This window comes from Oncorhynchus mykiss, chromosome 15, assembly GCF_057628025.1.
Source record: "Oncorhynchus mykiss isolate SJ-2025 chromosome 15, ASM5762802v1, whole genome shotgun sequence".
Lineage (NCBI taxonomy): Eukaryota > Metazoa > Chordata > Actinopteri > Salmoniformes > Salmonidae > Oncorhynchus > Oncorhynchus mykiss.
The window spans coordinates 62,295,386-62,310,364 of NC_143036.1; the positions used below are offsets into that span (position 1 = coordinate 62,295,386).

The 14,979-nt window shown below is 40.1% G+C and overlaps 1 protein-coding gene across 1 annotated transcript; it reads left to right on the forward strand.

Moving 5' to 3' along the window:
• The first annotated feature begins 512 nt into the window (after positions 1-512).
• On the forward strand, positions 513-14,202 carry LOC110490455 (ferric reductase 1). The gene is made up of 15 exons (XM_090200707.1): positions 513-853; positions 1,057-1,190; positions 7,234-7,331; positions 8,023-8,152; positions 9,123-9,317; positions 9,622-9,723; positions 9,903-10,047; positions 10,380-10,487; positions 10,640-10,755; positions 11,176-11,262; positions 11,450-11,541; positions 11,658-11,716; positions 11,863-12,000; positions 12,211-12,236; positions 12,369-14,202. Exons 1-15 carry the CDS (start codon positions 661-663, stop codon positions 12,456-12,458), a joined length of 1,713 nt encoding a protein of 570 aa, XP_090056833.1. The 5' UTR covers positions 513-660; the 3' UTR covers positions 12,459-14,202.
• Positions 14,203-14,979: the final 777 nt, after the last annotated feature.

Consider the following 14,979-nt stretch of genomic DNA (forward strand, 5'->3'; position numbering starts at 1 on the left):
AATTACAAATCATTTGTAGATGGCAAATTGACCGCAAGAATCCCAACGTTTCGATCTCTATACATCTCTAGGGAAGCAACCTGTCATACCCTGCATTCATAACCCGTGGGAAGGTGGTATTTACCACATACGACTGAAAATCCACTTGAATGCCCCTCTAACTGGTAATTACTAGAGGGAAACTCATCTATCATACCTGAGCTCCGACTTCTCCTACATGCTGACCTCTGACGTCAAGGAAATTACATCGATAACAGCATTTTCGGCAGTTAAATGCAACAACAAAACACTATTTCCTATAAACAATCTATTAATATGGTATTTGAACACTATCATTTGTTTACAAGCATAATATATGTAATTTTAGTTTATGGTTGACGGAGCTTGTTGGCCAACTTGGCCATTAGCCAATCAGCATTCTATTAAGGAGTAAACGCATTGAACTCGTTTTACGACGTCACACTTGGTCATTTCCACCATCCCACCTGGTTATGAACGCAACATAACCTGTCGAGACTTGTCTACTCTCCACCCACAAGGCACATCAATACAAATTCTGCCCCTCACCTAAACTTCACAATTTGCCGGAATCGGTAGGCTACTATCTCCAACAGTAGTCTATTTTTACAGTTACTTTTCATTTTTAATAATTTAATCTCAATGGATCGATACATATTTATCATTGTGTTATTAGCGTGTGTTCTGCGGGCCGTGAGGTGCTACAGCTCCGGAAAGGTGACTGGGGCATGTGACAATATGACACCGCAACACAAAAAAGTCGCACAGCAAAGCCCCGCTCCATTCTCTGTCACCACTGACCGGTTCGGCTTTAAGGAGGGCGATGAAATCATAGGTGAGACATCATGTAGTTTTCTCTATTACTGGGGATATATTGTAGATATATTGAACACTCGCCGCTAGGCCTATATGTTTTATTAATATATCTATGGTTTGGCTGTTATGGGTAGATATCTCTGAAAAGTAGATATTCAATTAATAACGGTCTCCATTTTCTGTGGTGGTGTTTAAATCAACTAAACACGGTGTTGTTTACAGTCAGGCTCCTGGCAGCTTCCACTCCATTCACTGGGTTTATGTTACAAGCCAGAGAGGTTGGAGGAAGCAGTCCTCTGGGATCCTTCACTGTAACAAGTGGAGAGGCCCAGCCACTCACCTGCAACGGACTACCTGTGAGTCTATAACCATAGACTGTATAAATCCATTTAATTCTGTTTATTCCCACCTATCTATTACTACCTGACCTATAGCCTGCTTTTCTGTTATGTTATGAGAGCTACAGTATTACATATAACCAGAGGTGCAACTTTGATTTTAGAAGTGGGGGGGAACATCATTTAAAAAATATATATTATTATTTTTATCCAGTTGGATAAACACTCCAAACAAACCCCTCGGAAGCACACCGTTGCCTCATTTTGTATCACATTTCAATGATAAAACTGTGTGTGGGGGGGACATGTCACATCCCTGCATATAACATTGAAACAGTAATGGTTGTTTAGATCTTATACATGTGTTTATGAGACAGAAGAAAACACTCTATTTACAAAAACAGATCAATTATTCGCCTTCACATGCTCGCACATTCCGAGACAGGCACTACAAGTCAACCCGATTGACGTGGTTCGGCCAAAAAGGGTGGCTAAATGAGGATAGTTCAGTCAAGCTGTTTACCATTGTAAAAAAATAAAAAATGTCCTGTCTATGTAAGTGGGTGATCCCCATCTCCCGTGAGCATGCTATCCTGTGAGAGCTTAGGGTTCCTCGATAATATCTAGCGTGCTCACATAAGAGGGAACAGCTGGCTCTGGTCTACTTATTGTCCCTGCCTCGCCTGACCAGAAATAAATTGCCAATGAGATGTCTTGCACTTCGTAGGGCCGGGGCAATAAAGTCTTCTTCACATTGGCAGTTCGAAGTGACTCAAAGAAAAAAAAGTGGCATATCCGATTTGAATCTGTTCGTTTCCTTCAGTCTGAACAGCCAAAAAGCACATGGAACAGGATGTTTCAAGCCACATTTCAAACCACTTTCATAGGTCAGATACAAATCTGATTCTTGGCCATGCGACTTATGTTTGAATGGTCAAATCTGATTAATTTGCCCTCAGGTGGTTTTTAGACTTATTTAGCACACCTTGTGGCTTGCAAGCTACATATGTTGACCGTTTTGACAAGAATACGTGGTAGCTAACTAGCTTGTTAATTGTTTTCAAACAAATGAGTGAATGTGCTAGAAAGCTGGCTAGCTACCTGGCTAGCTAGTTGACTACTTGTTTTGAAAGTTGGAGGATTTTATCATTTGAGGCTTTCAAAGTGTTCTTTACACTATGGTTTTGAATATTCAAAGCAACTGGGAAATGCCCATTGCAGGCATTGTTGTCACCTTAGCTTGCTACACAACTTCTGAGTGATGAGCACCACCACCCTATCATCCTACACCACTGCACACACACCTGTCATTACTATGACAAATAGCATAGCCATGTCAGCAAATGACTGCTGTCTGAACACACACAAATACGATTTCAATCAATCACATGTATTTATAAAGCCCTTTTTAAAGCTGATGTCACAACGTGCTATACAGAAATACAACCTAAAACCCCAAACTGCAAGCATTGCAGATGTAGATTTGGTCATTGTAACTTGCTGTTTGGCAGTCAGTATTTCTAAATGAACATTTTTTTTCAAAAGATTTGAGGATTAAGACCCGCAGTGTGAACAAGGCTTTAGTAGGCCAGAGTGGCCCTGCTCCGATCAGAAAAAATGAGGGAGTGGGATGTATCGCGTTTTCTACCGTGTCTGGTTTGGGTCCCTTTCTTAGCATACCTGGAGACTACAGAGAATGGAGACAAAACAGAAACAACAGACAGAGCGCTTATCCAAAACATAGATAAGTACAATAAAAGGCACTCGCTTGTCTGAGCCTTATTTAAACCATACAAACAGTGACTGAATGGACCCACATTGCTGCTAACGTAGGTGAAAAGAGCAGGGTAGGTGAGATTAGTTTGTCTGTGTGCATTAGCAGGGCCGTTTGTAGCATTTTGCAGGCAAAACATTTTAGTGCTTGTATAAGTAACACAAAAACATGAAATAAACCTCCATGGACTGTTCAAAACTATTTTTGTCCCGCAGATGATTTGGTAGAGGCCGTCATTTCTGCTTTGTATGTGTTAGCCTAGGTCTACCTACTGTATTAAAGCTGCTACACAGGATTTTTTTGTTGAACTTTTGCATTGTCATTTCAGAAAATGTCCATAATATATCTGCAGTAATAGTGGAATGATAGTGTTTCACAGTATTGCCCACCCGCCAGTGTTATAATTGGCTGTGATATTCATCTATTGATATCTCCCTCCAGAGCGGCATCTGTTAAAATGGGAAAGCTGTTTGACTTTGTGGCTGTGATATTCATCTATTGATATCTCCCTCCAGAGCGGCATCTGTTAAAATGGGAAAGCTGTTGACTTTGTGGCTGTGATATTCATCTATTGATATCTCCCTCCAGAGCGGCATCTGTTAAAATGGGAAAGCTGTTTGACTTTGTGGCTGTGATATTCATCTATTGATATCTACCTCCAGAGCGGCATCTGTTAAAATGGGAAAGCTGTTTGACTTTGTGGCTGTGATATTCATCTATTGATATCTCCCTCCAGAGTGGCATCTGTGAAAATGGGAAAGCTGTTTGACTTTGTGGCTGTGATATTCATCTATTGATATCTCCCTCTCCAGAGCGGCATCTGTTAAAATGGGAAAGCTGTTTGACTTTGTGGCTGTGATATTCATCTATTGATATCTCCCTCCAGAGTGGCATCTGTTACAATTGGAAAGCTGTTTGACTTTGTGGCTGTGATATTCATCTATTGATATCTCCCTCCAGAGCGGCATCTGTTAAAATGGGAAAGCTGTTGACTTTGTGGCTGTCATATTCATCTATTGATATCTCCCTCCAGAGCAGCATCTGTTAAAATGGGAAAGCTGTTTGACTTTGTGGCTGTGATATTCATCTATTGATATCTCCTTCCATAGCGGCATCTGTTAAAATGGGAAAGCTGTTCGACTTTGTGACTGTGATATTCATCTATTGATATCTCCCTCATACAGTCAATAACGCAATAATTAAAAAAAAAAAATCTATATACATTGGGTGCAAATGCTGTGGGGAGGTAAGGCATTACATAGGCCAGAGTAGCAAGTAATTACAATTTAGCAAATTAACACTGGAGTGATAGATGTGCAGATAGTGTGCAAGTAGAAATATTGGTGTGCAAAAGAGCAGAAAAGTAAATAAAAACAATATGGGGATGAGGTAGGTAGATTGGATGGGCTATTTACAGATGGGCTATGTACAGCTGCAGCGAACGGTTAGCTGCTCGGATAGCTGATGTTTAAAGTTAGTGAGGGAAATATAAGTCTGGAAGGAAAGGCGGCCAAAGGTTGGCTTTGGGGATGACCAGTGAAATATACCTACTGGAGCGCGTGCTACGGGTGGGTGTTGTTATCGTGACCAGTGAGCTGAGATGAGGCGGAGCTTTACCTAGCAAAGACTTACAGATGACTTGGAGCCAGTTGGTCTGGTGACGAATATGTAGCGAGGGCCAGCCGATTAGAGCATATAGGTCGCAGTGGTGGGTAGTATATGGGGCTATGGTGACAAAACGGATGGCACTGTGGTAGACTGCATCCAGTTTGCTGAGTAGAGTGTTGAAGGCTATTTTGTAAATGACATCGCTGAAGTCGAGGATTGGAAGTCGAGGTCAGTTTTACTAGGGTATGTTTGGCGGCGTGAGTGAAGGAGGCTTTGTTACGGAATAGAAAGCCGATTCTAGATTTAATTTTGTATTGGAGATGTTTAATATGAGTCTGGAAGGAGAGTTTACAGTCTAGCCAGACACCTAGGTATTTGTAGTTGTCCACATATTCTAAGTCAGAACCGTCCAGAGTTGTGATGCTAATCGGGCGGGCTGGTGCAGGCAGCGAACAGTTGAAAAGCATGCATTTAGTTTTACTAGTGTTTAAGAGCAGTTGGAGGCCACAGAAGGAGTGTTGTATGTCATTGAAGCTCGTTTGGAGGTTTGTTAACACAGTGTCCAAAGAAGGGCCAGATGTATACAGAATGGTGTCGTCTGCATAGAGGTGGATCAGGGAATCACCCGCAGGAAGAGCAGCATCGTTGATATATACAGAGAAAAGAGTCAGCCAGAAAATTGATCCCTGTGGTACCCCCATAGAAACTGCCAGAGGTCTGGACAACAGGCCCTCCGATTTGACACACTGAACTCTGTCTGAGAAGTAGTTGGTGAACCAGGCGATGCAGTCATTTGAGAAACCAAGGCTGTTGAGTCTGCCGATAAGAATACGGTGATTGACAGAGTCGAAAGCCTTGGCCAGATCGATGAAGACTGCTGCACAGTACAATCTTTTATCGATGGCGGTTATGATATCATTTAGTACCTTGAGCGTGGCTGAAGTGCACCCATGACCAGCTGGGAAACCGTATTGCACAGCGGAGAAGGTACGGGGGATTCGAAATGGTCAGTGATCTGTTTATTAACTTGGCTTTCGAAGACTTTAGAAAGGCAGGGCAGGATGGAAATAGGTCTATAACAGTTTGGGTCTAGAGTGTCACCCCCTTTGAAGAGCGGGATGACCCCGTCAGCTTTCCAATCTTTAGGGATCTCGGACGATACGAAAGAGAGGTTGAACAGACTGGTAATAGGGGTTGCAACAATGGCGGCGGATCATTTTAGAAAGAGAGGGTCCAGATTGTCTAGCCCAGCTGATTTGTACGGGTCCCGGTTTATCAGCTCTTTCAAAACATCTGCTATCTGGATTTGGGTGAAGGAGAACTGGGGAGGCTTGGGCAAGTAGCTGCGGGGGGTGTGGAGCTGTTGGCCGGGGTTGGGGTAGCCAGGAGAAAAGCATGGCCAGCCGTAGAGAAATGCTTATTGAAATTCTCGATTATCCTGGATTTTATCAGTTGTGACAGTGTTATCGCCTCAGTGCAGTGGGCAGCTGGGAGGAGATGCTATTGTTCTCCATGGACTTTACAGTGTACCAAAACATTTTGGAGTTAGAGCTACAGGATGCAAATTTCTGTTTGAAAAAGCTATTTAATGAAGCTGCCAGTTGAGGACTTGTGAGGCATCTGTTTCTCAAACTAGACATTCTAATGTACTTGTCCTCCTGCTTAGTTGTGCACTGCGGCCTCCTACTCTTCTTTCCATTCTGGTTAGAGCTAGTTTGCGCTGTTCTGTGAAGGGAGCAGTACACATCGTTGTATGAGATCTTCAGTTTCTTGGCAATTTCTCGCATGGAATAGCCTTCATTTCTCAGAACAAGAATAGACTGACGAGTTTCAGAAGAAAGTTCTTGTTTCTGGCCATTTTGAGCCTGTAATCGAACCCACAAATGCTAATGCTCCAGATACTCAACTAGTCTAAAGAAGGCTAGTTTAATTGCTTCTTTATATTTTTTTCCTCTTCCTGATGGCAACCAGGTAAAACTCAGAAACCTGGTTTGTAGTAGGGACCTTAAGGGTTCCCCTATTTCCTGGGGCAAGTAAACTGAGAAGTCAGGCAAGCAGTTTTTATTTATTTTATTTATTTTATTTTGTAATAATTCCATATTTATGGATCATTCCCATTGTTTAACTTGCCAATTTATGGCATGTATGGCAGCCAGGGAAGTTGAGCCTGCTATGTGGTTGCCTCTTGGAAAGTGAGAGCGTGCTCTGCTGTCTTTGTAGACGTGTGTCTTTTGTGATATTCATATGAATATTTTTAATGTTGAATACATTTATGTTAATTTTTGTATTTCAGAATCTAGACATACTCCATATTTTACAGCACACTATAAGGAGTATCATGACACGGTTCACAGATCATCGGGTCTTACAGGAGGCATGTATACAGTGCATTCAGAAAGTATTCAGCCCCCTTGACTTTTTCCACATTTTGTTACGTTACATACTTATTCTAAAATAGACAAAATAGTTTTTTTCCTCATCAATCTAAACACAAGACCCCATAATGACAAAGCAGGAAAAGGTTTTTAGACCCCCCCCCCCCCCCCATCCCCCAAACAAACACCCCTCCTCCCAATGAAGTTTCTATGTGAGAATTGCCAGAAAATTTTTGGCAATTCCTGGCATGGAATCACCCTGCTGCTTCTGAATAAATCTCCATCCTTTTTTTTCTATTCTCAGAATTCTGCAATTTCTCACACATCAAATTCACCTAAATCCTCCATCCAGGGAATATGGAGGGCCCCCACATCAGGCAACCTCAACTCCATCCAATTCAGGTGATTCACCCATCCAGTATCTGACTAGCTCCTGAACCAGAATTTTCACTTCTGTTAGCAGTTGTTGTTATTCTTCAATAACACAGACCCCAAAGCAAATCAGGGGGAGAAAAATATATTTATTGAAAGAGAACACATCCTAGTTGTTATGCTCGAAAGTAGATGGCAGATGTTTATTCTTCCCTGTCCTCAATGTTTCTCCGCTGAACAACGAGACAGGATGTAGTTTATACCCAAGCCTAGCCTGTGGTTGACCAATTAGAATTCCTTGCAGTAAAACTGGGCCAAAGGCCAAAAACCAAGTATCCCGTTTCAGGCTCAATGTATGGACAATTTGGACCAATGAGACCTTGCCACATGTAGCTATGAGTCCCAGACTGAAATTCCTCCTGTATCCCTGACTCGTTTATCTTCAGTTCCCCTTTACAAAGAAACAACTATTTCCATTGATCATTAATTCCCTAATACAGAAAAACAACCATTTCCATTGATTGTTAATTCCCTCTTGACCTCTATTCCTCTGCATTGTGTATTTATCTTAGAATATTCTTACACTTCTTATACCATGGGGCCCAGTTTCCTGGACACAGATTAAGCCTAGTTCTTGACTAAAACGCACTTTAAATGGAAATTCTGTCCCTTAATGTTATTACATTGTTTTATTATTTGTTCTGCCGTGCCATTTTTACAGTGCCTCCTTTGTAAAAGATTACTCCACCTTCTGGGTTGGAGTGAGAAGTTCTCCAGTCACATACAACATCGCTGCTGCACCCCCAGCTAGCAACACATCCGTTACCTCTACTGCCTCCTCATCCTCAGAAGTGAGTATGATTACATGCACACAATAATACGATTATTGTGAATATTCAGATTAATATAATAGTTTGATTAAAACATTTGCATGCTTTGCAAGAAGAACGATTTTCGTAATAATCTTGTTTACATGAACACAAAATCTAAGGCTACTGATGGGACTGTTTACATTTTCCACAGAGGGTTCTACATAGAACGCAAAAGAGTTCTACCTGGAACTAAAAAGGGTTCTACCTGGAACCTAAAAGGTTTCCCATACAGGGACAGCCGCAGAACCCTTTTGGAACCCTTTTTTCTAAGAGTGTACCAAATATTTAGAAAGGTTGCTCAGAAAACCAGATGTTTTACTCGGCATATGCTTACTTAGAATGAACGCCGATTTAAGATAAGCAGAATAATGTGTTTACATGACTAATGCCATACTCGGCCTACTGATCAGTTTAATATCAAATTATTAGTGTGCATGTAGACGTACCTAGTATTTCCATTGAAATCCTTAGTACTTATGGTAATAGATAATAGTACAAATGTGTTTTATTTAAAACATAAACTTGTCTTAATAATGTATCACAAGTGTAAGTGATAGTCTCTCAAAAGGTCAAATAGGGGGTGCTTATATTTGTCCTGTTTCACTGTATGTACAAGTACGAGTGGGTAACCTGTACGAGTGTGAGGTGTGAAATGGAAATGTGTTTTTTGCTTATCCCAACTCCCCCTGAGAGTGGGGTCATTGATTGCGACCGTGGAGAAATTAGGGTTACGTGCCTTGCTCAAAGGCAGATCAACAGATTTTTCACCTTGTCGGGGATTCGAACTGGCAACCTTTCAGTTACTGGCCCAACACTGTTAACCGCTAGGCTACCTGCCACTCACTCTCTGACAATATTATCATATTACATTTTCAATCAGACAATAACATTTATTTTCACACACTATTACATAAGTGCTTTACAATAACATTGAATATGTTTGTAATAGGTTTCCAACTCCAGCACTGGATGTGACAGCACTAAGGTCTGTTTCAGCCAACCTCTGAACTGTGATCCTGGGGTCAGCCCAGACTGTTACTTCCTGTCTGCTATGACCTCTCTCGGTGACACCGCCGTCCAGCTGGAGATGACCGGCCCTTCAGATGGCTACATCGCCATTGGCTTCTCAGATGACCAGAGGATGGTAATGTAGCCTTTTCAGAAGTAGTGCATGCACATCCTGCAATTCAATATGCTTATTCACATTTTGAGGCACTCGTCCAGATACTTTCACTTGAAATGAAGACGGTGAACAAGTTTATTTTTAAAGCGATGAAGAAGGATTGCATGAGGGCAGGTGGAAGGCAGCCAATCAACTGCAGGAGCATTCAACAGTGTGCTATTTTTCTTTCATGCATTTTTGTTTATTGTACCCTGCACCTTCAAGTGGCCTGTGGCAGGGTTGATTGTGTTCCTCTCATAATCTGTTTTCCTCTGCATCACATCAGGGAAATGATGACATCTATATTTGTGGACGGGACAGTGGCGGACTCATCCAATTGCAACACGCCTTTTCAACAGGAAGGAAGATACCAGAGATACTTCCTCTGGTACTTGCTATTATTATGACGTATGAAAAGCTAAGAGGATGATCGCCATTGGAATATGGACTGGAATTAAAGTTTTGATATGACTGATTTGAAATGGAATGTACCCCCAACCCTGATGCTATAATGAATCACAAAACTATCGGTAATGACTCAAATGTCTCTTGTTTGTCCTTTTCTAGGGAAATGTTTCTGATGTTAAATCCTCAGTGAATAATAGTATCATTAGCTGTTCCTTCACGACTAGGAACCCCATTTCAACTCAGCGATCCGGAGGGTCCAGTTCCCTCTACTATCTCATGATCGTTCACGGGCCCTCCAATAATGGTACAGTATGATCCAATAGCTTACAGCATAGTAGCACCAGTACTGGTACAGAGGAAGTGGTTGTATCCCTCTGTCATTTTATTTACATCGTGCTATGACATCTTTAGATAATAATGAGTGACATTACATGGACATGGAAGACGGGATCTTAAATCAGCACTCCTACGCTGAGATATTGTATGAATACGGGCCCTGTTATCGAATAAGGATTCTAATGTTGTGGGCCTGGTACCGATGAAGAAAGCAGTCTGCTTCAGTCTAGCAGTAATATGTTTCATAAGATAATTGTATTCTATTTCTCTTCCATTTCACTTTTCGGTTGACTTTGACAGGGATAATCGGCCCTCATACTGGCACCTTCATCAGTGACACTAAAGTGGATATTTCAAGTCCTCAAATTGTTACAAGTGAAAAAGAGCCACCTATTATTAAAGCACATAGTAAGGTTGCCGTTTCCTTAGTGAGGAGAGTTTGCATGCATTACCTCAATCAAATCGTTATAGGGTAATACACTGATTGTAACTACATATACAAGCTTAACGATGTGTGTATTGATTATGGATGATTGATTTATTATCCTGTTGTGCTTCAGGTTCCCTGATGTTGATAGCGTGGATGACCACGGGTAGTTTGGGAATGATCATAGCCAGGTATCTGAAAGGTGTGGCCAAGGGGAAACATTATTTTGGGAAAGATGTTTGGTTTCTGGTGAGTTTCTATAATACTGTCCCTAATATGTTAGTGTAGCAACATTTGATTGTACTTGAAATGTTTTCACTGCTATCGAATTGGTGCATTTCTACATATAGATAGATTGGGAGAGTGTGTCAATCAGGCGGTCACTTGTGTTTGCCAGGAAGCTATGCTGTTAATTAAGCAAGCAGACTGATGTCCGTCACGTTTCTAGTTTCGAGTTTTATTCGTCGTATGTATGGGATACACGTGGTATACACTGTCCAACAAAATGCTTACTTGCAGGTTCCTTCTCGACAATGCAACCACAAAGAAAAAAATAGAAGAATATGAACATAAACATTAGCACGTCTAGATGACTTTATTAGGTGGAATGTTTTTAGTACTAAATAATAATGCCACATAATCTGTACTCTTGGCTTGCATGTTCCTCAGGTGCACGTGTTTCTTATGACACTCACTGTTGCCGCCACCATCATTGCCTTCATTTTGGCCTTCTCAGAAGTTGGAGGCTGGAGTGGGGTATGTATCATAAACCTTTACTGCGCGCCGATTGTTATTTAAAACAAACAGACCTATCTGACAAATGCTGTGCCGTCTACAGTTTTATGAAACCTACTCTATTATGAAAGGCTCCGATAATTGAAATAGTTACGAGAGACCGTTTATGAGCCCAGTGTGTTTATAGGGAGCCCATCTGTGTTTATAGGGAGCCCATCCTGTGTTGGGCTGTATCGTTATGATCCTGGCCTTCTTCCAGCCTATCGCTGCCATGTTCCGATGTGGACCTCATCATCACTGGTAAGGGATCCAGACTCATACCTAGTGTATGTCAGTTTGCTCAAGTGTATGTAAATCCAAAAGTGGCTTGTTTTCTCAAGTTAATGTATTATATTTGTGTTGTTGTTTTTTCACAGGCGATTCTTATTCAATTGGTCGCATGCTTTGAATGCAGTGGCAATAAAAGGTTTAGCTGGTAAGGAACTGTGATTTTGACATTGTTTTTTTGTTGGATTTTATTAGTATAGTACAAAGTACCGTATCTTGTCAGCCAATATCTGTCAAACTTGTTTGCTGTTGCACTACTACCATGTTAGTAATTGTGTTGACATTATCTTCCAGTGGCAGCCATCTTCACTGGGCTGTCGTATTTTAGCACCTCTGAGGATAGTTGGCTTCTGAAGGTGATGGGTGGGTTTGTTGGATGGGAGGCAACGATGTACATCCTGCTAGAATTCCACATGCGCTGGAAGCGCAATGGTGAGATCAAATACATAATGATATCGATTAAATGCAGGTTGATGATATATAGCCCCCCTATAATATTGAATAACCTCATATTGTGGATCTGCCATATATAACTTTTGCCGACACGTAAGCTTGAATAAACAAAGTGATACAAGCAAGAGAAGTGTGCAGGTTTCTACTTTCTTTTCAAATACTTCAATATAACTTTGGTTGTTCTTCTAGATCATGCAGAGAGTGCTTCTGAATCGGTACGCTGAATCCCACCATTTAATCCCACACATTTAAATGTACCTATTGTGTCAGTGAATTAGAAAAGTGACTCATTCTTAACAACTATTTTGTCTGCCATGGCTGTACTTGACTTTTCATTTCTCCCCCAGACAAGCATGGAGTTGGTACTGCTGGTCTTGTTTTTCCTTGGAAATATAGCCTTTTTGGTGGCACTACTTGTTGGAATTGGCTCAACTTGAAGATCTGCTGAGCAATGGACTGAGATCGGAACGTTGTGATACAGTATATCTATAAAATAGCTCAATGTACAGTATATTTTAAATAATTGTATATTTGTTTGTTGTCAAATGTTTTAAAGTAACTGTCCATTGATTGAGGATCGAATGTGATCAGATTGTCAATTTATACAGTATCCCTCCATCTAACTATGATAGACTTTCCACGAGGACGGGCATATTGGAAATTTAACCAGGGTTTATTGACTGACAGTACTTTCTTAACAAAAAGTAAGGAATTCTTAACAGACTTTCTTGCACAATACAGGTTCAGTGGACACAATTATTGTACTGGATGGTTTTAAATGTACCTTTAGGGGCCATTCAATTAAATTGTCATCCCAAAAATGGTATCGGTCAACAGAGAAAAGAATTTCAATAGAAACAGAACATTTAACATTACACAATGGTGTTGAATGTACTTCATAATCACTGAATAATCTAGACACTTAACAAAAGGAGATTGAGGAATTTATTCATGAAAGACAGCGTTAAAAAAATACAATTACCAGAGCAAATTCAATATAGAAACCCGACCAAAAAGAACCTACAGACAAAGTTACAAACGATGGAGAAATCCTTCACACCAAAGGAGATTCTGAATGAGGAAGGTCCTCCAACTTCATTTGATGAGTTTTGTGATATACAGTACCAGTCAAAAGTTTGGACACACCTACTCTTTATTTGTACTGTTTTGTACCTTGTAGAATAATAGTGAAGACATCACAACTATGAAATAACACATGTTGAACTATGTAGTAACCAAAAAAGGGTTATTTTATATTTGAGATTATTCAAAGTAGCCACCCTTTGCCTTGATGACAAATGCTCAGCATATGCCTTCAAGACTGTTGGAAAAGCATTCCTCGTGAAGTTGGTTGAGAGAAAGCCAAGAGTGTGCAAAGCTGTCATCAAGGCAAAGAATGGCTACTTTCAAGAATCTTAAATATAACATTTATTTTGATTGGTTTAGCAGTTTTTTGGTTACTACATGATTCCAGAATGTGTTATTTCATTGTTTTGATGTCTTCACTATTCTACAATGTAGAAAAAAGTAAAAAATAAAGAAAAACCCTTGAATGAGTAGGTGTGTCCAAACTCTTGACTGGTACTGTACGTTTCCCCCCAAATCATGTTAAACTATCTGCTATACAAAATGATCTTGTGAAGGCCTAATTACACAGGACTAACTATTGATTACTTTCAGATGCGGAAAACGCCTTGCCTTGATGGCATTCCAATAGAGATGGGCTTTTTATGAACTACTGACAGATCAATTACTGTCATGTTTTAATTACTCATATATAAATGGCAAACTATCAGACACACAAAACGAGGGACTGATCTCTCCTACTGAAGCAGGAGCCATGGGGGCAGTAAAAGAGCCAGTCTCTTAAAAAAAATGGAAGTCACCCCACTGTGCTAAAATATTGGCAAAATGTATTGCTCATAGAATTAAAAAGGTCCTACCGGGAAATTAAGTCAACATTATTTGGGTATTAGCCAACAGAATATGAGCTTTAAAAATGTGATAATAAAAAGTAAAACAAGATTTTCACTGGACAGTTACTTTAAAGAATGTTGCTGTGAGAATCATGACACAAAAACAGTGGATGGCAAAGTTGTGTTTTTATACTCTGTCACACCATTATCATTATATTACATGACATTTAAAATAAAGTGATTGCACAAAATATGTCAAACAAAATCTGTACAAATTATGAATTTATTTACATTGCTATTATAATCTTACAGTGATTATTGGCACCCTTGCACTTTTCTTCAAATAAATTGAAATTAAATATATATATATACACATTTGTCTCCACAATTTATTGGATTGTCAACGGTGCATTTTTAAAAACTTAAGTTTACCATTTCATTTAGTAAAATAAAATGGTACAACATTTTTGACACCCAAACTTGGTTGCACAGACAAGTGAACTGCAAAACAAGCAACTTATTTTAAAAGAAATAGAGAATTATTTAAGAAAAGTGCAAGGCTGTCAATCATAGAGATTGAAAGAGGCCTTATCTTTGGGTGGGCTGCTGTGCTTTTTGAGGCTATCTTCATTCATAAGTAGTACATTTTCTTCTTTTTTTATTGTTTGAAAAAAGTGTCAAACTAATATCAAACACAGTACAGTATGAAGATAGGCAGAAACTGCTTCTCCAATAGAAAGACTAGATCACACTTGTAGTCGATGTCATGGCGACGTTGGCTAGCTAAGCTCATGCGCAGAAACACGTCATCAGGTCTAACGGACTTCTTGTGCGAACTGTGCATGTGCAGACTGACAAATCAAAGGCACTACTTCGATATAAAGTTGTTTTTGATTAACATTTTTAAAATTAGTTTGTCACTTTCACGAGGCTGGAGTCATAACATGTCCATCTACTTAAGACATTGGCTCGACTCTAGGTTGTGCCTTTATATTTAGAGATAATTAACAACTAAGGAAGAATTTCTCACTTCTCTCATTGA

Coding starts and splice junctions, on each gene's coding strand:
- LOC110490455 (XM_090200707.1), top strand. CDS start 661: ATGGATCGATACATATTTATCATTGTGTTATTAGCGTGTGTTCTGCGG. Junction 11,263..11,449: donor AAGTTGGAGGCTGGAGTGGG/GTATGTATCATA, acceptor CTGTGTTTATAG/GGAGCCCATCCTGTGTTGGG. Junction 11,717..11,862: donor GGCAATAAAAGGTTTAGCTG/GTAAGGAACTGT, acceptor ATTATCTTCCAG/TGGCAGCCATCTTCACTGGG.